The sequence below is a fragment of the Salmo salar genome, chromosome ssa13 (assembly GCF_905237065.1).
Source record: "Salmo salar chromosome ssa13, Ssal_v3.1, whole genome shotgun sequence".
NCBI classification, from domain to species: Eukaryota; Metazoa; Chordata; class Actinopteri; order Salmoniformes; family Salmonidae; genus Salmo; species Salmo salar.
In genome coordinates this window covers 26,392,664-26,415,739 of record NC_059454.1, presented here as the reverse complement: position 1 = coordinate 26,415,739, position 23,076 = coordinate 26,392,664, and the positions used below count along the sequence as shown (strand labels likewise).

The 23,076-nt window shown below is 44.6% G+C and overlaps 1 protein-coding gene across 3 annotated transcripts; it reads right to left on the bottom strand.

Annotated features, from left to right (window-relative positions):
• Positions 1–2,400: 2,400 nt before the first annotated feature.
• On the bottom strand, positions 2,401–9,144 carry dkga (2,5-diketo-D-gluconic acid reductase A). 3 transcript variants are annotated; one of them, XM_014134947.2, is made up of 8 exons: positions 8,990–9,144; positions 8,613–8,724; positions 7,835–7,935; positions 6,988–7,074; positions 5,940–6,087; positions 5,712–5,791; positions 5,431–5,524; positions 2,401–4,613 (listed from the first exon to the last, which is right to left on the bottom strand). In XM_014134947.2, exons 2-8 carry the CDS (start codon positions 8,722–8,724, stop codon positions 4,207–4,209), a joined length of 1,029 nt encoding a protein of 342 aa, XP_013990422.1. In that variant the 5' UTR covers positions 8,990–9,144; the 3' UTR covers positions 2,401–4,206. The 3 variants fall into 3 exon arrangements, with proteins under 3 accessions (XP_013990422.1, XP_013990423.1, NP_001133885.1); XM_014134948.2 differs by having other exon boundaries at positions 7,835–7,881; NM_001140413.1 differs by having other exon boundaries at positions 3,905–4,613; positions 5,431–5,791; positions 8,990–9,052.
• Positions 9,145–23,076: the final 13,932 nt, after the last annotated feature.

Below are 23,076 nucleotides of genomic sequence, written 5' to 3'. Positions count from 1 at the left end.
CTATTCATTATGGCCATCTAAATATTAGCTATTAAAACCTCTACGGGACCAGTGTCCCCCCCTGTGGGACGGTTGCGCTAACGTAGGCTAATGTGATTAGCATTAGGTTGTAAGTAACAAAAAAAATTCAGAGGACATAGACATATATGATATGAGCAGAAAGCTTAAATCCTTGTTAATCTAACTGCACTGTCCAATTTACAGTAGCTGTTACAGTGAAATAATACCATGCTATTGTTTCAGGAGAGTGCACAATTATGAACTTGAAAATGTATTGATAAACCAATTAGGAACATTTGGGCAGTCTTGATACAACATTTTGAACAGATATGATTCATTGGATCAGTCTAAAACGTTGCACATACACTGCTGCCATCTAGTGGCCAAAATGTAAATTGCGCCTGGGCTGAAATAATGCATTACGGCCTTCCTCTTGCGTTTCAAAATGATGGTACAAAAAATTTTTTTCTTTGTGTTATCTTTTACCAGATCTAATGTGTTATATTCTTCTACATTCATTTTGCATTTCCACAAACTTAAGTGTTTCCATTGAAATGGTATCAAGAATATGCATATCCTTGCTTCAGGTCCTGAGCTACGGGCGAAAATTGAAAAAAAGGGTCGGATCCTAAAGAGGTATTAAAATCAGATCAAATAACAACATTAGAGGATTAGAAACCCAAGGCATAAAAACAAAGGTATCCATGTATTTAGTCCTCAAGCGAGATCCCTGCAATGTTTCATTGAAGATCTAGTTAACTTTTCTGGTCTCTCTGAACTTCAACCTAATTATGATGTGTACCATATTATGTATTGGATCTTTAGAAAATACAACTTTTACATTACCCTGCAGTTTACCTATAAAATGGGCTGATGGTGAAGTAGACATAATTAGATATTCATATAGCAAAATATATAAATGAGCTCTCCACAATGAATTTCATTAGAAAAATTGAAAAATAGACAAGATCCTGCAACCATGGAGAGATAAATAACGGTCTGTTTATGGAAAAATTACACTGATTAACTCCTTAGTCATATCTCAATTTACTTATGGCGCCTCCTACTCCTTATGATTTGTTTTTCAAAATTTATGAGGAAAAAAGATTTAGCTTTATCTGGAACGCTAAGCCAGACAACATAAAGCGTGCCTATCTATATAGTGAATATGAACTGGATGGTGTGAGATTAAATATAAAAGCACTAAACCTCTCTTTAAAAGCTTCACTTATACAAAAGTTTTACTTGAACCCAAAATGGTTCTCAAGTAGATTACTAAGAAAAGCTCATCCATTGTTTAAAAATGGCCTTTTTGCCTTTGTGTAGATTGCCATGTCTCATTTTTGATTAATTAGAACAAATATTACAACAAATATTATGGTTGAACTCAAATGTGGTGGTTGAAAATAGACCTGTATTTAAGGAAAATATGTTTGAAAAGGGTATTTTGTTTTAAATGATATTGTACATTGGAATGGTAGAGTTACAGTACCAGTCAAAAGTTTGGACACCTACTCATTCAAGGTTTTTCTTAATTTTTGTAATATTTTCTACATTGTAGAATAATAGTGAAGACATCTAAACTTTGACTGGTACTGTATGTCTTTCATGAAGTTATCAGATTTGTATGGGAAGGTCTGCTCAATCCAAGATTACAACCAATTAATTTACAAAAAAATGCCCCGAAAATGGAGGAGGCAAGTGGCAGCAGGAGGAGGTAGGGAACTGGTCTGTCTGCCCAATATAAAGGATTAAAACTGGCAGAGGAATAAAAATTGCGAAAATAGAAAGTATACCGGTTTCATTTGAGGACCAGGATGTTGCCAGCTGTGCCATACAGACTGCAAAATAGCTGAGAATAGGTGTTTGATGTACTGATTCCATGGCACAGGGTGTATGAGTTGATATATAAAATGACGCAAGATTCAAGACTGTGCTTTTCAGCAAAAATGATTGTACAGATTTCTTTGGGGGTGGGGAGTGGAGGGAGTTTTTTGGGGGTGGTCTTGGATGGTCGAGGGACAGCTCTCGGGGAACTGTAGGGGGATCTTGGATGGTTGGTGGCCTGGCGGTTGGGAGATGGGCCGGTGGCCAATAGGTCGCTGATTCGGGTCCCCGATTTGACTTGGTGGGAGATCTGTCGACGTGCCCTTGGGTGGGTCGCTCTGCATGGGAGTCTGCTTGATAACTGAACGTAAATGTTGATTGGCTTCACTGCAGGTATATTGAATGTTTTAATATTCAATAAAAAAATACCAAATAAAACACAGACACACATTGACTTGAGCCACACCTGATCAAATCTGGTGCAGTGTGTCTGCTGATAGTCTGGACTATGGGCCCTGTATGCATGCTGCATTGAGAGCTGAACATACAAAGACATATCCACCACCCACCTCGTGCTGTGCATATTTCATGTGTTTTAATAATTAAAAAGCCTATTGAAAGATTCAAGGGTACATCAGCATGTGTGTGCATGAAACTGCAGACAGAGATGCTCTTTAAACATAGGGTCATCCAACAAGATGAGGACAGCTGATAGATACACAGTAGCCCACCACAGAAATATAACACCAACCACACATGGCTGCTGTCACACTAACCTGAAGACCACTGAGCTGGGGAAAACAAGGTGTTTAGGGCCTAGATTCAATCAGATCAAGTGTTAACTGACAATAGCGATGCGGATGTTTTGGCGGTGTAGGAGGTGGAACTGCGTTGAAGACGTCAAATCATTGTCACTAAGCCACACCCGCCCAACTCACAGAAGTTCAGAACGAGATAATTACGCTCAAATTGAAAAATCATTCAACTAAATAATGAGGATTTCTATCAGCCTAATGGACGTGTAGATTACATCTCACATTCCACTGTTTGAACTTGTAAACAAGGCTGCATGGGATTTCTGTTAATGCTGCTCTATGCAGGCAATGTCTGCTTTACTGTAGGTATAATTCCAGGAGTCACTTGTGGATTTGACAACTCTAATGTAGTTCCACCTCCGACATGCCAAAACAATGCGGATATTGGTTAAAGTGGATCTGATTGAATCGAGCCTTTAGTCTGAGGCACACTGAAACAGGCTAAACTCAGTCCCTTGGTGAGACGGTAGTTTTACTGGATGTCATAGTCCATGGTACTCACTGTACTCTACCCAGTGTGGGTTTCCCCATAGGGGAATACATGTGATCTTGTACCTGACCTTTAACCCCAGGCTGTGGGTACCCTCCCTGTGAGTTGCAGCAGCTGCGATAGTGGCAGTCTGGGGGAATCCTCATGGTCATTAGAGCATCTGTCTCTTGTACAGTATCAATGCCTCATTACCACGGTTACAAGAGATGGAGAAAATCAAAACGTAATACCCCTGCTCCTGCCCCCCAGCTGGCACCCACCCCCAATCTTCTAGCCTATCATCTAATTGCCCCTCACTGCTACCCCCACCCCAAATCTGCCTCTGACCCTTCCTGTTTGCATATATCCACACCCTTGAGTGAACAGCCGGTCAGCTAGCTCTGTCAGGGAACATCAGAGGACTCCATCATGATCTACTTCCCTAGTGAAACTGTTCCCACTGTTCCCCAGACAGGCCTACCCACATCTTCCAGCCTAGTAATCCTCAAACAAACACACACAACATCAGCATACTGCAAACAAAGGTCCACCACAGACCACCTCAAACACAGACATTTCCATCTTTTGAGTAAAATTAACAGAAATAAATATTTTCTCCTTGTCTGAAGGGATGTCATGAAAGAGTACAGGAAGAGGATTTTTACAAAAATATCAATAACTATTGTGCGTATTGTAAATTAAACAAGCTGCTTTAGGTCAATATCTTATTTTACTTAAAAGCCCTTTCCATACACATAGAGACATAATGACGCTATATACATTACAATCTTAATTATATGGGTACAGGGTAACATTTATCACACGTTGACACTATTTTTTAAAATAAAAGTAAAAGGCTGTAAATCTGTGTGCCTTGTCATAGTTCATGCTGTCATTCCCCCTCATGCCCCTCCCATCTGTCATTTTCAGTTTCAGCCCCCCATGCCTTCTTTTCCCACCACATTTCCTTCTACTCCTGCCATCCTCTAACTTCCCACCATCATCTATACACACATTTATTCACACATTTACATGTTCTTCCTCCAGTACCCCATCTATACTTCCCTCTAACCCAGATGCTCTGGTCCATCTTCTCTAGTTCCTGTACTCGTCTCCACAATCGCCGATGAGGCTCATGAGGTCACGCGAGCGCTGCAGCACGCCGTCGATGGTGCGCAGGTCTTGCGCCGTGAGCTCCAACTCTGGGCTGCAGCTGTGCAGGCTGTCCTTGATGTGTTCCGCCCCAGCAACGCCGAGACGACAGCCCACGATGACTCCAGCCACTGCTGGCCGGTCCAGAATGTAGCGGGTTGCTACGTTGGCAATGGAGCAGCTGTGGCCCTGGGCAACACTGTCCAAGACAACAAGCAGCTCCTGGAACAAACCCCATCGTCCCCAGCCATCAATCACCTTCTTGTATTTACTGAGGGAGGCAGTGTTGAGCTCCACCCTGCTTGTAGGCTCCGCCTTCCCCAGATAGCGCTCTGAGAGTAGACCACCGGCTGAGAAATAGAGGGGGGACCGAGCGACGGAGGTTTAAAAATATGGAGGAGGGAGGGGTTGGATACAGAAAGAGAGACAGAGACAGGGTAAAGATGAGGAAGAGAGGGGATAGGGTGAAGAGGGGAGCAGAGAAATAGCAGAGACACATCGTGAGTTTGGACTCCATCTTAGATTGGCACCATTTTATATCCCTACACCCCACATGGCAAGAGTCAATCTGGAAAGGATTTCTAAAATCGCAAACACTATATTAAATAACATTAATTTCAGTAATACTAATAACCATAATGCATCAAAGCAAAGCATGCAGTATCTCACAGATATTTTTCCCAATATATCTGGCGAGAGTACGTTATGTTTTTCATTACGGACATATGCGAGAGAGTCAGTCATTTCCGGGCATTATCAGATCAGAATATCAAGTGGTCCATGACTAGAAGGAGCGCTTATGGGTCTGTCTAAAGTTATGTGATTTACGATGTGATTTGATTTCCGATATAATATCGTAAATCACATAACTTGCAAAAAACAGACCATAACCGGTCACTAAGGTTGCAACCGTAACTGTGAGCTAGCCTGGTGTAGATCTATAGGTCAGATGGGTAGGCTAAACCCCATACAGACCTGGGCCAGGCTAACTGGGACCTAATCCAACCCTTCACCACTGACTCTCTCAGTGCAGTGACATGAATGCTAGTGCTTCTTCATCCTCTTAAATGGCTAACCCCAATGATCTAGAGCAGCCAAATAGCAGCAGTAGGAGTAGAGCAGTGGCCGTGATGACTTAATCCCATATGACCTCAGACCGGTCCTCACCCAGAGTTCCATAGGTGAGGAGCTGGATGCCGTGAGACAGGCAGACCGCCTCCATCTTAGCAGCGGGCCGTTGGTCAATCAGAGAGTACTGCACCTGGAAGGAAACATCACTGGACACTAATACTGGACATACTGAACGCTGACGCAGACTAATGTACTGAACATGCACAGATTTCACAATACTCTATAAGGCACAAGGATATTGCCTCCCATTAAGCTAGTGAGAAAGCGAGAGAAAGATGGGGCAAACAAATGAGGGAATGAGGGAGCAGGCACTGTACCTGGTTACTGGAGATTCTGATCCCTTTGTTTGTGATCTCCTCAAGCCTCTGAGTGTCAAAGTTGGTGAGGGCCAGCTCTCCTGAAGAGTAAGAAAATAAGGAGTACATCTAAACTAGACAAACAGCCACAGCTCATCAACAAGTACACAAGGTACATGGCTGAACTGTGAATCTTAAAAAAGAGCTTGTGTGCATGGGAATAGTAAATGGTTATATAAGATGACCTACGTATGAGTCCATCCTGCTGCAGGTCAGACAGGTGCCCCAGGGCTTGCAGGTATCTATTATCGCTGTAGTCCCACCAGTGGAACTGCACACAGTCCAGAGAATCCACCTGCATACGGGCCATGGAACGCTGCAGCGCCTTCTCCACAACCTAGTGACGAGACATATTAAAGATGTCTACACCAGGCGTGAGTTATCTTACCCTGTTATGGCTGGTGAGGGTGCAGGCTTTTGTTGCAGCCAAGTGACATAGCTGAACCAGAACAGACACCTCAGAATAGAATCAGATAAGGGGAGTCTCACAGAGCTGAACCAGAACAGACACCTCAGAATAGAATCAGATAAGGGGAGTCTCACAGAGCTGAACCAGAACAGACACCTCAGAATAGAATCAGATAAGGGGAGTCTCACAGAGCTGAACCAGAACAGACACCTCAGAATAGAATCAGATAAGGGGAGTCTCACAGAGCTGAACCAGAACAGACACCTCAGAATAGAATCAGATAAGGGGAGTCTCACAGAGCTGAACCAGAACAGACACCTCAGAATAGAATCAGATAAGGGGAGTCTCACAGAGCTGAACCAGAACAGACACCTCAGAATAGAATCAGATAAGGGGAGTCTCACAGAGCTGAACCAGAACAGACACCTCAGAATAGAATCAGATAAGGGGAGTCTCTCACATAGCTGAACCAGAACAGACACCTCAGAATAGAATCAGATAAGGGGAGTCTCACAGAGCTGAACCAGAACAGACACCTCAGAATAGAATCAGATAAGGGGAGTCTCACAGAGCTGAACCAGAACAGACACCTCAGAATAGAATCAGATAAGGGAGTCTCACAGAGCTGAACCAGAACAGACACCTCAGAATAGAATCAGATAAGGGGAGTCTCTCACATAGCTGAAAGTTGTCCTGATACACTGCCCTCAAGCAGTTCTAATTGTTAATTGGTGGGTGTGATATTCAGTATTTAGCTTTCAGATTTTAATAGATGGTGGACAACTTGCAGGATGATTTTTCCCACACTAGTCTGTATTAAAGACTCACCTTGCGGTCCATTGGTCCAGGTCGTGGCACCCATTTGGTCAAACCCTGCAGGGGTGGTGCAGCATCACAGCTGGGTTTCGATTTCAGCTAGAAAACAGAATGCTACAATTATATTCCGTGCCATCTGTGAAAAGACACTGAAATGTATTCACAAAATGTACTCAGTCTGGTTGTGTACCACACTTTATATAGTAACACCCTCAGTCCACATAATCCCCTCAAAGATCTCAGACACTTTTCAGTCAGACGTGAGAGACCATATAAATCTCTCCGTTTCACACGTGAGAGCAGAGCAGATGTGTCTAGTTACAGACAGGTGATTCAACCTCAGAGAGGTTGGGAAGCATTTTCGGAGGACATTATTCCATGTGTCAAAACACATCCAAGTCAAAATCGTGTGAGATGCAGCGTGCCTGGGCACCGACAAGGTCTGAAATCCAAAGGAATCAATAAATGAAGATGCAAATAAAGTCTTCATATTAAAACCAATGTTAATGGTGAAGAAACAAAAGTGGGGGTGCAAGAGTGCATCTAACAATGTTTGTATGACTAAGGCTTGATGTGTAAGGGCTTTTTCATGTGTGTGTATAAGTGAGAGTGAGAGAATTTACTGATCTTCCATACACCATCTCTCCCCTGATTCTTGAGAGCGAGACTGAGCAGCCCAACCGTCGAATAGCAACTGTGCTACATTAGCTCCCTCCTGTGCCAATTCAGGGGTACTGCTCCACTTGCACACAGATCTGAGATCAATGTTCATACAATCTACAATATGTACATACACTTTCAATCCAACAGGTTCATAATCTGGAGTTTGTGTGGTGTAGGTCACAACAACAATTCATACCTGGCTGTTGAAGTGTCCGAAAATCTCCTCCGCTGGTCCATAGATATCTGCCATGTCAAAAGTTGTTAGGCCAGCATCAATATAAGCTTGCATTGCCTGCACTGGAATAGGAAAAGGGGGTTTGATATTAACTGTTAGGGAAATACATTTGTGGGTAAAAAATGCTATAATAGGCAGCATCATCATCATAAAACAAAAGTAATTATATAGTACCCATTTTTCCATTGATACTGTATGGAACTGATAGGCTATAGCCAGCAGCCTACTACCCTGCATCTCACTCCTGGCTTACTTCTGAAGCTAAGTAGGGTTGGTCCTGGTCAGACCCTGGATGGGAGACCAGATGCTGCTGGAAGTGGTGTTGGAGGGCCAGTAGGAGGCACCCTTTCCTCTGGTAAAAAAAAAACATCCCAATGCCCCAGGGCAGTGATTGGGAACATTGCCCTGAGTAGGGTGCTGTCTTTTGGATGGGAAGTTAAATGGGTGTCCTGACTCTGTGGTCATTAAAGATCCCATGGCACTTATTGTAAGAATAGGGGTGTTAACCCTGGTGTCCTGGCTAAATTCCCAATCTGGCCCTCATACAGTCACCTAATCATCCCCCGTTTACAATTGGCTCAATCATCCTGTGACTGTTCCCCAGGTTGTTGCTGTAAACAGAATTTGTTCTCAGTTAAATAAACTGGATAAAATATTGTGTGGGGCACTCACTCATGTAAGACATTAGCTAGACACAAATTTGATTTTGGAGTGAACTTTTACCCTACTTTCAGTTTACCTGCTTTGGGATGATCCACCGGACCGTGAGCACCTGATACCTGCCACATGCCGTTCAGGATGCGGCAGATCTCCAAGCCCCCTGCCAGCCGAACTTTGGGCACTTGAGCCATCTTAAGAAATGCAGGACAGTAAACAGACTGCATTCCATTCTAAATTAAACCACTATCTAGATCAAATGCTTTTCAACATTTCGGGTTGCGTACTTATCTGTTGAACTGACATCATAACTAATACAGAAAGTAGCTGGTTCATTTAAACTCGACATTCATCGTACGGTTGTTGATATTTCCAGCAACTTAGCTGTTATCAAAGTTAACTCCTTCGACGAAATATATAACTGGGGTATGCAACATTTTGGACAAAAATATTATTTACCTTTCTTAGCGATGTAGTTACTGTGTAGATGGTTTACACAAGACAGCCTCGGAGTGTGTTTAGCTAACTACTGCTAACTGTAATAAAAAAAAACATTACAAAACATGTTATGCAGTTTATGCAAGACTCTGTCGGTTCTTCGATGAGGTTCAACCGCGGTTGGCATCCAATAAATGTTGCATTACCGCCACCTACTAGACTGGAGTATAACTCCCTTAAATTTTGCTTAAAAAAAATAAAATATATATATATATACAGTGAGGGAAAAAAGTATTTGATCCCCTGCTGATTTTGTACGTTTGCCCACTGACAAAGAAATGATCAGTCTATAATTTTAATGGTAGGTTTATTTGAACAGTGAGAGACAGAATAACAACAAAAATGTTATAAATTGACTTGCATTTTAATGAGGGATTGTGGAGGCCAGGTCATCTGATGCAGCACTCCATTACTCTCCTTCTTGGTCAGATAGCCCTTACACAGCCTGGAGGTGTGTTTTGGGTCATTATCCTGTTGAAAAACAGGCATAATGTCAGAAAAAAACATACTACTACAAGATATAGGCTAGGCCAACAAAAACACTAACTGCTCGACAGTTGAATACAGTATAGGTATCTTACCTTTTCATTATTCATCACTAGTTAACAGAAATTCTCCCCATAGGTTATCTGTACTGTACATTCAAGAGTGTGCAAAGCTGTCATCAAGGCAAAGGGTGGCTACTTTGAAGAATCTAAAATATATTTTGATTTGTTTTATACTTTTTTGGTTACTATATGATTCCATATGTGTTATTTCATCATTTTGATATCTTCACTATTATTCTACAATGTAGAAAATTGTAAAAATTAAAAATTAAAATAAAACTTTAATGAGTAGGTGGGTCCAAAATTTTGACGGGTAGTGTCTTCACTGCCTCATCATATGACAACTTCTGCAATACTCTAACCCTGGAAATCTCAACCTGTCTCTCTCGCACAGGACATTTCTGTTCCCCAGTCCCATGGGCACTCCTAAAATTAACACATACTGTACCACTACTTTCCCCAATGCTACACATTCCTTTGTCTCAAGCCCTTCTGCACACTTCTCACACCTAGGAACCTCCCTCCTACACACTGCTGCCACATGCCCATAAGCTTGACACCTGTAACAATGTAATTTATTAGGCACAAAAGCTCGTACAGGATCACTTTGTCTTGCAAAGACCCGGGATCTTCCCCTTCAGTTGGTCAGCTTTCACATTTACCACTACCCCAGTAATCACTCCTTTCAATGTCACCCTTTTCTTGAGAGCAAAACAATTCACATTTCTTGCCCCCATTCGTTTAATATGGAGAGCTCTGTTATTCTCAACCAATGGTTGGTTTACCAGCGTCTCGCCAGCAACATCAAAAAATTACTTAGGAAATGTTCAAAATAAAAGTCCACCATGTAGTAGTAGAAATGTGTCAATACCCTGTATTTATTCATAATATATGAAAAATAGTACATATTTGTTCATATTTAAGTGGCATTTGCATTAAATGTGGGTTCTACAATATGTTCCAATGTCAAATAATTGGCCACAATGCAAATCACTGTATACTTCTTTTATGTATACTTCTTTATGAATGGACCGTCTCCCATTTTACCAGTTGTGGTTGTCTTAGCTAATTAGCTGTTGTTGTCTTAGCTAGCTCTCCCAATAAACACCTGTGATTGCTTTATGCCTCGCTTTGTCTCTCTCAAATGTCAATATGCCTTGTATACTGTTGTTTAGGATAGTTATCATTGTTTTAGTTTACTGCGGAGCCCCTAGTCCCACTCAACATGCCTCAGATACCTCCTTTCTCCCACCTCCCACACATGCGGTGACCTCATCCAGCATAACTGCGTTCAGAGATGCAACCTCTCTTATTGTCACTCACTGCCTGGGTTTACCTCCAATGTACCCGCACCCTACCATACCCCTGTCTGTACATTATGCCCTGAACCTATCCTACCACGCCCAGAAATCTGCTCCTTTTATTCTCTGTCCCTAACGCACTAGACGACCAGTTTTGATATCCTTTAGCCGTACCCTCATCCTACTCCTCCTCTGTTCCTCGGGTGATGTGGAGGTTAACCCAGGCCCTGCGTGTCCCCAGGTGCTCTCATTTGTTGATTTCTGTAACCGAAAAAGCCTTGGTTTCATGCATGTTAACATCAGAAGCCTCCTCTCTAAGTTTGTTTTACTCACTGCTTTAGCACACTCCGCCAACCCTGATGTCCTTGCCATGTCTGAATCCTGGCTTAGGAAGGCCACCAAAAATTCAGAGATTTCCATCCCCAACTACATCATTTTCCGTCAAGATAGAACTGCCAAAGAGGGAGGAGTTGCAGTCTACTGCAGAGATAGCCTGCAAAGTTCTGTCATACTTTACAGGTCTATGCCCAAACAGTTTGAGCTTCTAATTTTAAAAATGTATCTCTCCAGAAATAAGTCTCTCACTGTTGCCGCCTGTTATAAACCCCCCTCAGCTCCCAGCTGTGCCCTAGACACCATATGTGAATTGATTGCCCCCCATCTATATTCAGAGTTCGTTCTGTTAGGTGACCTAAACTGGGATATGCTTAACACCCCGGCAGTCCTACAATCTAAGCTAGATGCCCTCAATCTCACACAAATTATCAAGGAACCCACCAGCTACAACCCTAAATCCGTAAACATGGGCACCCTCATAGATATTATCCTGACCAACTTGCCCTCCAAATACACCTCTGCTGTTTTCAATCAGGATCTCAGCAATCACTGCCTCATTGCCTGCATCCGCTATGGGTCCGCGGTCAAACGACCATCACTGTCAAACGCTCCCTAAAACACTTCTGCGAGCAGGCCTTTCTAATCGACCTGGCCGGGGTATCCTGGAAGGATATTGACCTCATCCCGTCAGTCGAGGATGCCTGGTCGTTCTTTAAAAGTAATTTCCTCACCATCTTAAATAAGCACGCCCCTTTCAAAAAATGTAGAACTAAGAACAGATATAGCCCTTGGTTCACTCCAGACCTGACTGCCCTCAACCAGCACAAAAACATCCTGTGGCGGACTGCACAAGCATCGAATAGTCCCTGCAATATGCAACTTTTCAGGGAAGTCAGGAACCAAGACACGCAGTCAGTCAGGAAAGCAAAGGCTAGCTTCTTCAAACAGAAATTTGCATCCCGTAGCTCTAACTCCAAAAAGTTTTGGGACACTGTAAAGTCCATGGAGAATAAGAGCACCTCCTCCCAGCTGCCAACTGCACTGAGGCTAGGTAACACTGTCACCACCGATAAATCCACAATAACTGAGAATTTCAATAAGCATTTCTCTACGGCTGGCCATGCTTTCCTCCTGGCTACCCCATCCCCGGCCAACAGCTCCGCACCCCCCGCAGCTACTTGCCCAAGCCTCCCCAGCTTCTCCTTCACCCAAATCCAGATAGCAGATGTTCTGAAAGAGCTGCAAAACGTGGACCCGTACAAATAAGCTGAGCTAGACAATCTGGACCCTCTCTTTCTAAAATTATCCGGCGCCATTGTTGCAACCCCTATTACCAGTCTGTTCAACCTCTCTTTCGTATCGTCCGAGATCCCTAAAGATTGGAAAGCTGCCGCGGTCATCCCCTATTCAAAGGGGGTGACATTCTAGACCCAAACTGTTACAGACCTATATCCATCCTGCCCTGCCTCTCTAAAGTCTTCGAAAGCCAAGTCAATAAACAGATCACGGACCATTTCAAATCCCACTGTACCTTCTCCGCTGTGCAATCCGGTTTCCGAGCTGGTCTTGGGTGCACCTCAGCCACGCTCAAGGTACTAAACGATATCATAACCGCCATCGATAAAAGACAGTACTGTGCAGCCGTCTTCATCGACCTGACCAAGGCTTTCGACTCTGTCAATCACCGCATTCTTATCAGCAGACTCAATAGCCTTGGTTTCTCAAATGACTGCCTCGCCTGGTTCACCAACTACTTCTCAGACAGAGTTCAGTGTGTCAAATCGGAGGGCCTGTTTTCCGGACCTCTAGCAGTCTATGGGGGTACTACAGGATTCAATTCTCGGGTCGACTATTTTCTCTGTATATATCAACGATGTCGCTCTTGCTGCGGGTGATTCCCTGATCCACCTATACGCAGACAACACCATTCTGTATACATCTGGCCCTTCTTTGGACACTGTGTTAAAAACTCCCAACGAGCTTCAATGCTATACACCACTCCTTCTGTGGCCTCCAACTGCTCTTAAACGCTAGTAAAACTAAATGCATGCTTTTCAACCATTCGCTGCTTGCACCCGCCCGCCCGACTAGCATCACTACTCTGGACGGTTCCGACTTAGAATATGTGGACAACTACAAATACCTAAGTGTCTGGCTAGACTGTAAACTCGCCTTCCAGACTCATATTAAACATCTCCAATCCAAAAATAAATCTAGAATCGGCTTCCTATTTCGTAACACAGCCTCCTTCACTCACACCGCCAAACATACCCTCGTAAAACTGACTATCCTACCGATCCTCGACTTCGGCGATATCATCTACAAAATAGCCTCCAACACTCTACTCTGCAAACTGGATGCAGTCTACCACAGTGCTATCCATTTTGTCACCAAAGCCCCATACACCATCCACCACTGTGACCTGTATGTTCTCGTCGGCCTGCCCTCGCTATATATTCGCCGCAAGACCCACTGGCTCCAGGTCATCTATAAGTCTTTGCTAGGTAAAACTCCGCCTTATCTCAGCTCACTGGTCACGATAACAACCTCCACCTGTAGCACGCGCTCCAGCAGGTATATCTCACTGGTCATCCCCAAAGCCAACAACTCCTTTGGCCGCCTATCCTTCCAGTTCTCTGCTGCCAATGACTGGAACGAATTCCAAAAATCGCTGAAGCTGGAGACTTATAATTCCCTTACTATCTTTAAACACCAGCTATCTGTAACGGTTGTCTTCATGAATGGACCAAGGCGCAGCAGGTATGTGAATACTCATGGTTATTTTATTACCAAAAAAAGAGTAAAGCATCCACTTGAAAAAAACAATGACGGTGACAACAGTAGCAGTTTTACAGGCTATACACGCAGTGTAAAAACAACTACCCACCAACCCAAGTGACAAACATACTCCTACATATATGACTCCCAATCAGGAACAACGATCCCCAGCTGTTCCTGATTAGGAGTCACAAGACCAACACAGAACACAAGACTGCCACGTCCTGACCCCAAAACTACAACAACAGCTCCATCTGCTGGTCAGGACGTGACAGTACCCCCCCTCAAGGTGCAGACCCCGGAATGCACCTAACAACGAAAAAAACACCAACCAACAAAATCCCCAACAAAACCCATAAACAATAACCCCTAAACAATAAGGGAGGGAAGGGAGGGTGGCTGCCGTCACCGACGGCACTGTGCTACACCCTCCCTCCCCAACCCACCTATCCTGGAGGTGGCTCCGGTGCAGGACGTGGACCCTGCTCCACCTCGGCGTCGCCCACTTTGGTGGAGCCGATAGCTGCACCAGGCAGACGGACCCCTCGAGCCGGGCCGGAGGACAGGAGGGCCCCTTCGGGCTGGGCCGGGGAACAGGAGGGCCCCTCGGGCTGGGCCGGGGGCAGGAGGGCCCCTCGGGCTGGGCCGGGAGCAGGAGGGCCCCTCGGGCTGGGCCGGGGAGCAGGAGGACCCCTCGGGCTGGGCCGGGGAGCAGGAGGGCCCCTCGGGCTGGGCCGGAGAGCAGGAGGGCCCCTCGGGCTGGGCCGGAGAGCAGGCGGGCCACTCGGGCTGGGCCGGAAGGCATGCGGGCCACTCGGGCTGGGCCGGAAGGCATGCGGGCCCCTCGGGCTGGGCCGGAAGGCATGCGGGCCCCTCGGGCTGGGCCGGAAGGCATGCGGGCCCCTCGGGCTGGGCCGGAAGGCATGCGGGCCCCTCGGGCTGGGCCGGAAGGCATGCGGGCCCCTCGGGCTGGGCCGGAAGGCATGCGGGCCACTCGGGCTGGGCCGGAAGGCATGCGGGCCACTCGGGCTGGGCCGGAAGGCATGCGGGCCACTCGGGCTGGGCCGGAAGGCATGCGGGCCACTCGGGCTGGGCCGGAAGGCATGCGGGCCACTCGGGCTGGGCCGGAAGGCATGAGGACCACTCGGGCTGGACCGGAGGGCAGGAGGACCACTCGGGCTGGACCGGAGGGCAGGAGGACCACTCGGGCTGATCCTGACAGGCCGGGCACCCTGGCAGATCAGGGCAGGCAGGCACCTCTGGCAGAACCGGGCAGTCCGGCCACTCTGGCAGAACAGGGCAGTCCGGCCACTCTGGCAGAACAGGGCAGTCCGGCCACTCTGGCAGAACAGGGCAGTCCGGCCACTCTGGCAGAACAGGGCAGTCCGGCCACTCTGGCAGAACAGGGCAGTCCGGCCACTCTGGCAGAACAGGGCAGTCCGGCCACTCCGGCAGAACAGGGCAGTCCGGCCACTCCGGCAGAACAGGGCAGTCCGGCCACTCCGGCAGAACAGGGCAGTCCGGCCACTCCGGCAGTTCAGGGCAGTCCGGCCACTCCGGCAGTTCAGGGCAGTCCGGCCACTCCGGCAGTTCAGGGCAGTCCGGCCACTCCGGCAGTTCAGGGCAGTCCGGCCACTCCGGCAGTTCAGCGCAGTCCGGCCACTCCGGCAGTTCAGCGCAGTCCGGCCACTCCGGCAGTTCAGCGCAGTCCGGCCACTCCGGCGACTGTTGACTGGCGGGCAGCTCCGACGACTGTTGACTGGCGGGCAGCTCCGACGACTGTTGACTGGCGGGCAGCTCCGACGACTGTTGACTGGCGGGCAGCTCCGACGACTGTTGACTGGCGGGCAGCTCCGACGACTGTTGACTGGCGGGCAGCTCCGACGACTGTTGACTGGCGGGCAGCTCCGACGACTGTTGACTGGCGGGCAGCTCTGGTGACTGTTGACTGGCGAGGCTGGGTTGACACACTAGACTCCTGATGCGTGGGGCTGGTATAGGACGTGCCAGCCTGGAGACACGCACCTCCATGCTAGTGCGTCTGGCGGGAAACACCGGACCGAAAGGGCGCACTGGCAGTCTTGAGCGCAGGGTTGGCATCACCCGTTCCGGCTCGATGCTCCTCTTGCCCTGGCACCTGCGGGGCGCTGGTACTGGGCGCACTGGGCTGTGCGTCCGTATAGGCGAGATGGTGCGCACCTCAGCGTAACATGGCGCCCTCCACCTCGTACGCACCTCCCTGTAGTCACGGGTAGCTGGCTTACGGCTCTTCCCTGGCCTGGCCAAACTACCCGTGTGCCCCCCCCAAAAAAAATCTTGGGGCTGCCTCTCGGGTTCCCTTAGCTCCCTTAACTTGTCCGCCCAGAATTTTCTCTCGTCCTGCCAGGTCCATTCTTCCATTTCCTTCTCCTGTGGCTTCCTCCTCTTCTGCTGCTTGGTCCTTTGGTGGTGGGTAGTTCTGTAACGGTTGTCTTCATGAATGGACCAAGGCGCAGCAGGTATGTGAATACTCATGGTTATTTTAATACCAAAAAAGAGTAAAGCATCCACTTGAAAAAAACAATGACGGTGACAACAGTAGCAGTTTTACAGGCTATACACGCAGTGTAAAAACAACTACCCACCAACCCAAGTGACAAACATACTCCTACATATATGACTCCCAATCAGGAACAACGATCCCCAGCTGTTCCTGATTAGGAGTCACAAGACCAACACAGAACACAAGACTGCCACGTCCTGACCCCAAAACTACAACAACAGCTCCATCTGCTGGTCAGGACGTGACACTATCTGAGCAGATAACCGATCGCTGCAGCTGTACATAGCCCATCTGTAAATACCCCATCCAATCTACCTACCTCATCCCCATTGTTTTTATTTACTTTTCTGCTCTTTTGCACACCAGTATATCTGCTTGCACATCATCATCTGCACATCTATCACTCCAGTGTTAATTTGCTAAATTGTAATTACTTTGCTACTATGGCCTATTTATTGCCTTACCTACTCATGCCATTTGCATTTATTTTTTTCCATTGTGTTATTGACTGTACGTTTGTTTATTCCATGTGTAACTCTGTGTCGTTGTTTGTGTCACACTGCTTTGTTTTATCTTGGCCAGGTCGCAGTTGTAAATGAGAACGTGTTCTCAACTAGCCTACCTGGATCAAAAAAAAGGTGAAATAAAGAAAGTTAAAAAAAATTGTCACGAGTCAACGTAAACACACTATTATTTGGAGTGGTAAACCTCAACTTCCCAAAATTTGCATCATCTGACAAAACACACTTCAGTGTATCCTCACTGTTTTTGACGTCCAAATCTCCATTTACATTTGAAGTCAGAAGTTTACATTCACTTAGGTTGGAGTCCTTAAAACTCGTTTTTCAACCACTCCACAAATTTCTTGTTAATAATCTAGTTTTGGAAAGTCGGTTAGGACATCTACTTTGTGCATGACACAAGTAATTTTTCCAACAATTGTTCAGACAGATTATTTCACTTATAATTCACTGCATCACAATTCCAGTGGGTCAGAAGCTTACATACAATAAGTAGACTGTGCCTTTAAACAGCTTGGAAAATTCCAGGAAACGATGTCATGGCTTTAGAAGCTTCTGATAGCCTAATTGACATCATTTGAGTCAATTGGAGGTGTACCTGTGGATGTATTTCAAGGCCTACCTTCAAACTCAGTGCCTCTTTGCTTGACATAGGAAAATCAAAAGAAATCAACCAAGACCTCAGAAAAAAATTGTAGACCTCCACAAGTCTGGTTCATCCTTCGGAGCAATTTCCAAACGCCTGAAGGTACCACGTTCATCTGTACAAACAATACTACACAAGTATAAACACCATGGGACCACGCAGCCGTCATACCACTCATGAAGGAGACGCGTTCTGTCTCCTAGAGATGAACGTACTTCGGTGCAACTAGTGCAAATCAATCCCAGAACAACAGCAAAGGACCTTGTGAAGATGCTGGAGGAAACAGGTACAAAAGTATCTATATCCACAGTAAAATGAGTCCTATATCGACATAACCTGAAAGACATTTTGGACAAATGTCCTCTGGTCTGATGAAACAAATATAGAACTGTTTGGCCATAATGACCATCGTTATGTTTGGAGGAAAAAGAGGGATGTGTACATGTTTCTCATCTGATTCAGTTTTCATAGAGCTTACAATTTCCTCATCTGATAAACCTCTACTACAACTTTATGTCTCTAAGAGGTAGTAATAATTTCCAATATCCTGGGTGTCTGAGATTTGATTGAGCTGCACCACTGACACTCCATCATATGAGATCATATGCATCACCAAGAGCAGGGCAGGCCAGGGCTATCCATTGCAGTGTGTAATGCAGTGTAGCCTAGTTTTATTCACATCGTCCCAGCACCGCAAAAAAAACTTGGGAATGAAGTTAATTTTCATACAAATATAACTTTGCCCTGTGGTTCTCCGAGCACGCACTACGTATAGCCTAGGCCTATAGCCTAGTATAAACTATGGGTAATTTGATTGAGACCACATTAAATATAGGCACACTTGATATTGCACATCCAGCAGGGAATCAGGTATGATGGGCAGCACACATATCACCATACATCAATTTTGCTCCGGCACCTAGAATATTATTCTCTCTGTAATCCAATATGTAATTTATAGGCAGGCATGTAGTGTATTGCATTGGGACCAATGGAGTGGGTGGTGTTAGGGTTTGACCAACTATTTGTTTGCATAACCAATATAATACAACTATTTAAACCTATATAATAAAATTAGTTGTGGTGCATAACTTATGAATACTAATGCTAAACATAAGAGGTTTATATTGTATTAACATAGATTGAGCAACATATAGACATGACTAACTGGAGGGTTGCTGGCTAGTAGTGTAGGCTGAGTAGACTCGTGACACACACACACACAATGCCTGGTTGTGGGGCCGCTCAAGGACAGGTGTATGTGAGGAACTGATAGAGGGGAGAATGGCTGTGGCACAAGAACAGGCACTGTCCTTGGGTGTCTGACTCTCGGGTACACACACGAAGATAAGCTAGAAGACAACTATGCTTGGCAACAAAGATGCGTCTAGAGGCTGGGACCAGCCTGCACGCCAACGATAGGCTGGAGTAAGTCTAAACCACACCCAAGCCTCTACTATGACAGGCCCTCAGGGAGAGGGAACTACGTCTGTCAAGAAGTATTTAAGGAAGAACTTATGATGTCATTTCAGTTCTCTGTTTGCCCTGCGAGGTGTTACAGTGAACCTGTATATACGAAGATTGCATTTACCATTTATTCTGCTTGACTAATTCTATTAATAAACAGCTGAAAATATATTCAGTAGCCTAGTGTTAAATTTTGTTCTGATACCAGAATTGAATTGACGCAGCCTTTACAGTGTTGCTGCCATAACACTAATATGCTGACCAGACCACTCGTGTGCATGTTGATTCTGTCCACCCACACCAGACACAATCAGGACACGCAGGTTGAAATATCAAAACAAACCCTGAACCAACTATATTAATTTGGGACAGGTCGAAAACCGTTAAACATTTATGGAAATTTAGCTAGCTAACCTTCTGTTGCTAGCTAATTTGTCCTGGGATATAATCATTGGGTTGTTATTTGACCTGAATTGCACAAGGTCCTCTACTCCGACAATTAATCCACAGATTAAAGCATAAATCGAGTTTGTTTCTAGTAATCTCTCCTCCTTCAGGCTTCTTCTTCGGACTTTATATGAAAGTTGGCAAACAACTTTAAGGTGCATTACCACCACCAACTGGACTGGAGTATGGACCTCAGTTCATCTTTCAATCACCCACGTTGATAAATGCTCCTAAAAAAACAATGAGATGGGAGAGGCAGGACTTGCAGTGAATCAAGCGTCACAAATAGAACCAAGGTCTATTTTAGGGCATGATTACGCAAATGCTTATTGACGTGCACGAGCAGTGTGGATGACTGAATAACATCTGTACAGCGGTGTACGTCCGAGGACTGTTCACAGCATGCGCGAGTGACTGCCCTCTGAAGGTTGATAGTAACCTAATCTCTCTTGGAGAGACTACGTAAACATAAATGGTAATCAAGCATTACACAAGACTTTAGTAATGGGTTAACCGAGATTAATAGTAACCTGTCAATAATTGTGTATTCGATGCTGTACACAACTTTTAGATGTGCGTTCATCAATAGGCCTATACATTGTCGTGTCTTTGGCATCATTAAAACTGAAGAACTATTTAACAAATAACTCTCTGTAATTATTATTACGCGATTAAACTGATTAACTAGGAAGTCAGGGCACCAAGGAAAATATTCAGATTACAAAGTTATAATTTTCCTAATATAACTTTCAGATATTTTAATATCTGATCAATTAGTCTTCAAATTAATGAATTATTATTTACCTCGTCAGTCTCATTCCAAACGTCGTAAATTGTTGGTTATCTGCACGAACCCAGTCTTCTCTATGAGTCATCCATACATCAATTGTCTTAAAATAATTTATTTACTAAGTAATTCACAGAAATGCATAACAAACAGTAGATATAATTACAAAGAAATGAAGAGGAATGTGCCCTAGTGGGCTAAACCGGCATGGCGGCTTGTTAGACGAAAGGGGAGTGGGGGTCAGCTGAGAAGGCACTACAGAGTTGATAATTATAACAATTGAAATACTAATCCTTTGCACATGAACGCTCACTCATTCGGGAATAATTGCAATCAATATATATATTTATGCTCAGTGTGTCGTCGGGATCTCTGTTGAAAAGTTAGTTTCTGTTGGAGAATCTGTCCGCCCTTTCTGTCGTGGTTAGAATGGGTAGTTCAGAGTGATATTCATTAATGTCGTAATAGGAGAGATGTTTCGGCGGTTGTCGGTCTTCGCGTTCAATGATACCGAATTCCTAGCTGCAGACTAGTAATTAATATCAAAGATTTGTTCTTATTCTGTCGGTATCGATAGTCTAAGAGTTTAACCACGTGGTATGGTTAAAAGTTCAGCAAGAGGAAAGCTTGGTCTCCTCTCAAACCTTGGCCCTCTCGTTATCGAGGTAAGCTGGTCTGGTGATAGAAAACATAGGTGGGGGTTTTATTCAGAAGAGCAGAAAAAGGCTGTCTCATGACGCCAGGTCCTCTCTGTGTCCCTGGGGGCGTGCCAAGGACTTAGTGAAACTTTAAACAGAAATACAACTCTATCACATTAACATCATTACATAGCATCCCATCATCTCACAAATAGCTTCATCCTTATTCATTCATTTTATACAACCATTTAGATGTAAGTCTCATAGCTGAGGCTATTGTATAAACATGATTATGGTAATGTGGCCGTATTGTCTCTCATGAGTTTCACAAAATTGTACCAAACGGACCAGTTCATAACTGGATTCTTCACCGATCTTTTATACCTTCTCCAGAACCTGAATATTGTTCGGTTGTCAAGTTCTGTGAGGTAGAAGAATTCCTTTGTGTGGTCTATGAAAACTCTCTCTCGATACTGTGGCCATGAGGAGAGGATCTCCTCATAGGAATTTACGACCTCTTCTGACCACAGCAGACTGGGTGTAGGAGACAGAGGGAGATGGTGCAGAGGTAGGGGGATGGTGCTCTCAGTGTCCAAAGAGGGCAACATCATGACAACATACATAATTCATGCAGACAAAAACGAGAACCTGTAAAATACAGAAACATTGAGTGTCTTTATTTTCCATACATTCCCCAGACATTTCAATCTGGTAGAGGTAAACCCAACTAAAGATAGCTGTTCATGAGAGGTTGGCAATTGGACAGAGCACTAAATGAAGGTTCAGAAAGCAATACCAGTAGCTCATGTGAAATCGAGAGATTTGCATTGTTTAACACAATCCCCCTCAAAATAAGACCAAAGTCTCAAATCCATTACATGATTGGAGTAAATTGCATACATTCAAGGCATTGTTACTTTAAAGTGACTAGAATAAATACACAGAGAAATGATTGTTGTGTGGACATTTCACTATTACATACTTTATGGATTTTTTCCACTGTTTATTTTTACAAAATTCTTAAGTATGTAATAGTGAAATGTACAGGCATAATGTCAGGAGAAAAAAAACATACCAGATATAGGCTAGGGCAACAAAAACACTAACTGCTCGACCCAGTTGCATACAGTATAGGTATCTTTTCATTATTCATCACTAGTTAACCTATGGGGAGAGTTAATGTTATCTGTACTGTACATTCAAATTCAATTCCAAGGCAATTTATTTCAGTACACTTACAACTGACAGAAATTCTCTCATTCCAAGGTGACCCAAATTAACCTATTTGTGCAACTTATCTACTACTCCAACACTACTTGCTATGAGATTAGTCCTCAAGTAAGAGTTCACAGTGACAAGCAACTGAAACCTCACAGTATTAGAGATATAAAAGAGGTATAGAAAAGTGCATATTTCTATCGGTGAAATGTAAACCTGCATAAGACCCATTTACAGTAATATGCAAACAATGTGCATTTTGATTAAAATTTTGACCAAACAAACCAGAAAATCATTTTAAAAACACCATTCAATATGAACTTATTTGTCACTTTATAACACAGGTTCCCAGTTCGCTAGTTGATCCTTGAAGAAAAATGGCAAATACACAGTAGTAACTACAGTAGGTAATGACAAAAATTGTTTGTGTAGAACATTTAATTTATGTTATCTGTTTACAGATTCAAACCCCAAACAGAAAAAAGTTAAGAATAGTTGCCAGGATACACTCAAAAATATTTGTCCATCTTGCCATATTGTCCATTACAAGGTGTACCAAACATGTTCTTTCCAAAATGCTCCATGATAACCAATATTAATTAACTTCTTAATTACAAAAATAACATTATTCAAGAATTAGAGGTATTATTTCTGTTGTGTTACATTTCATGACATGACTCAGCCCTCAAAGCTCAACCCTTGGTGTGCAGGTTTCTGTTCCGGCTCATTGTTCAATCATGTCAACTTGGATGACAATCGCCTAACGGGGCAGCAGGCAGCCTAGTGGTTGGAGCGTTGGCCCTGTAACCGAAAGGTTGC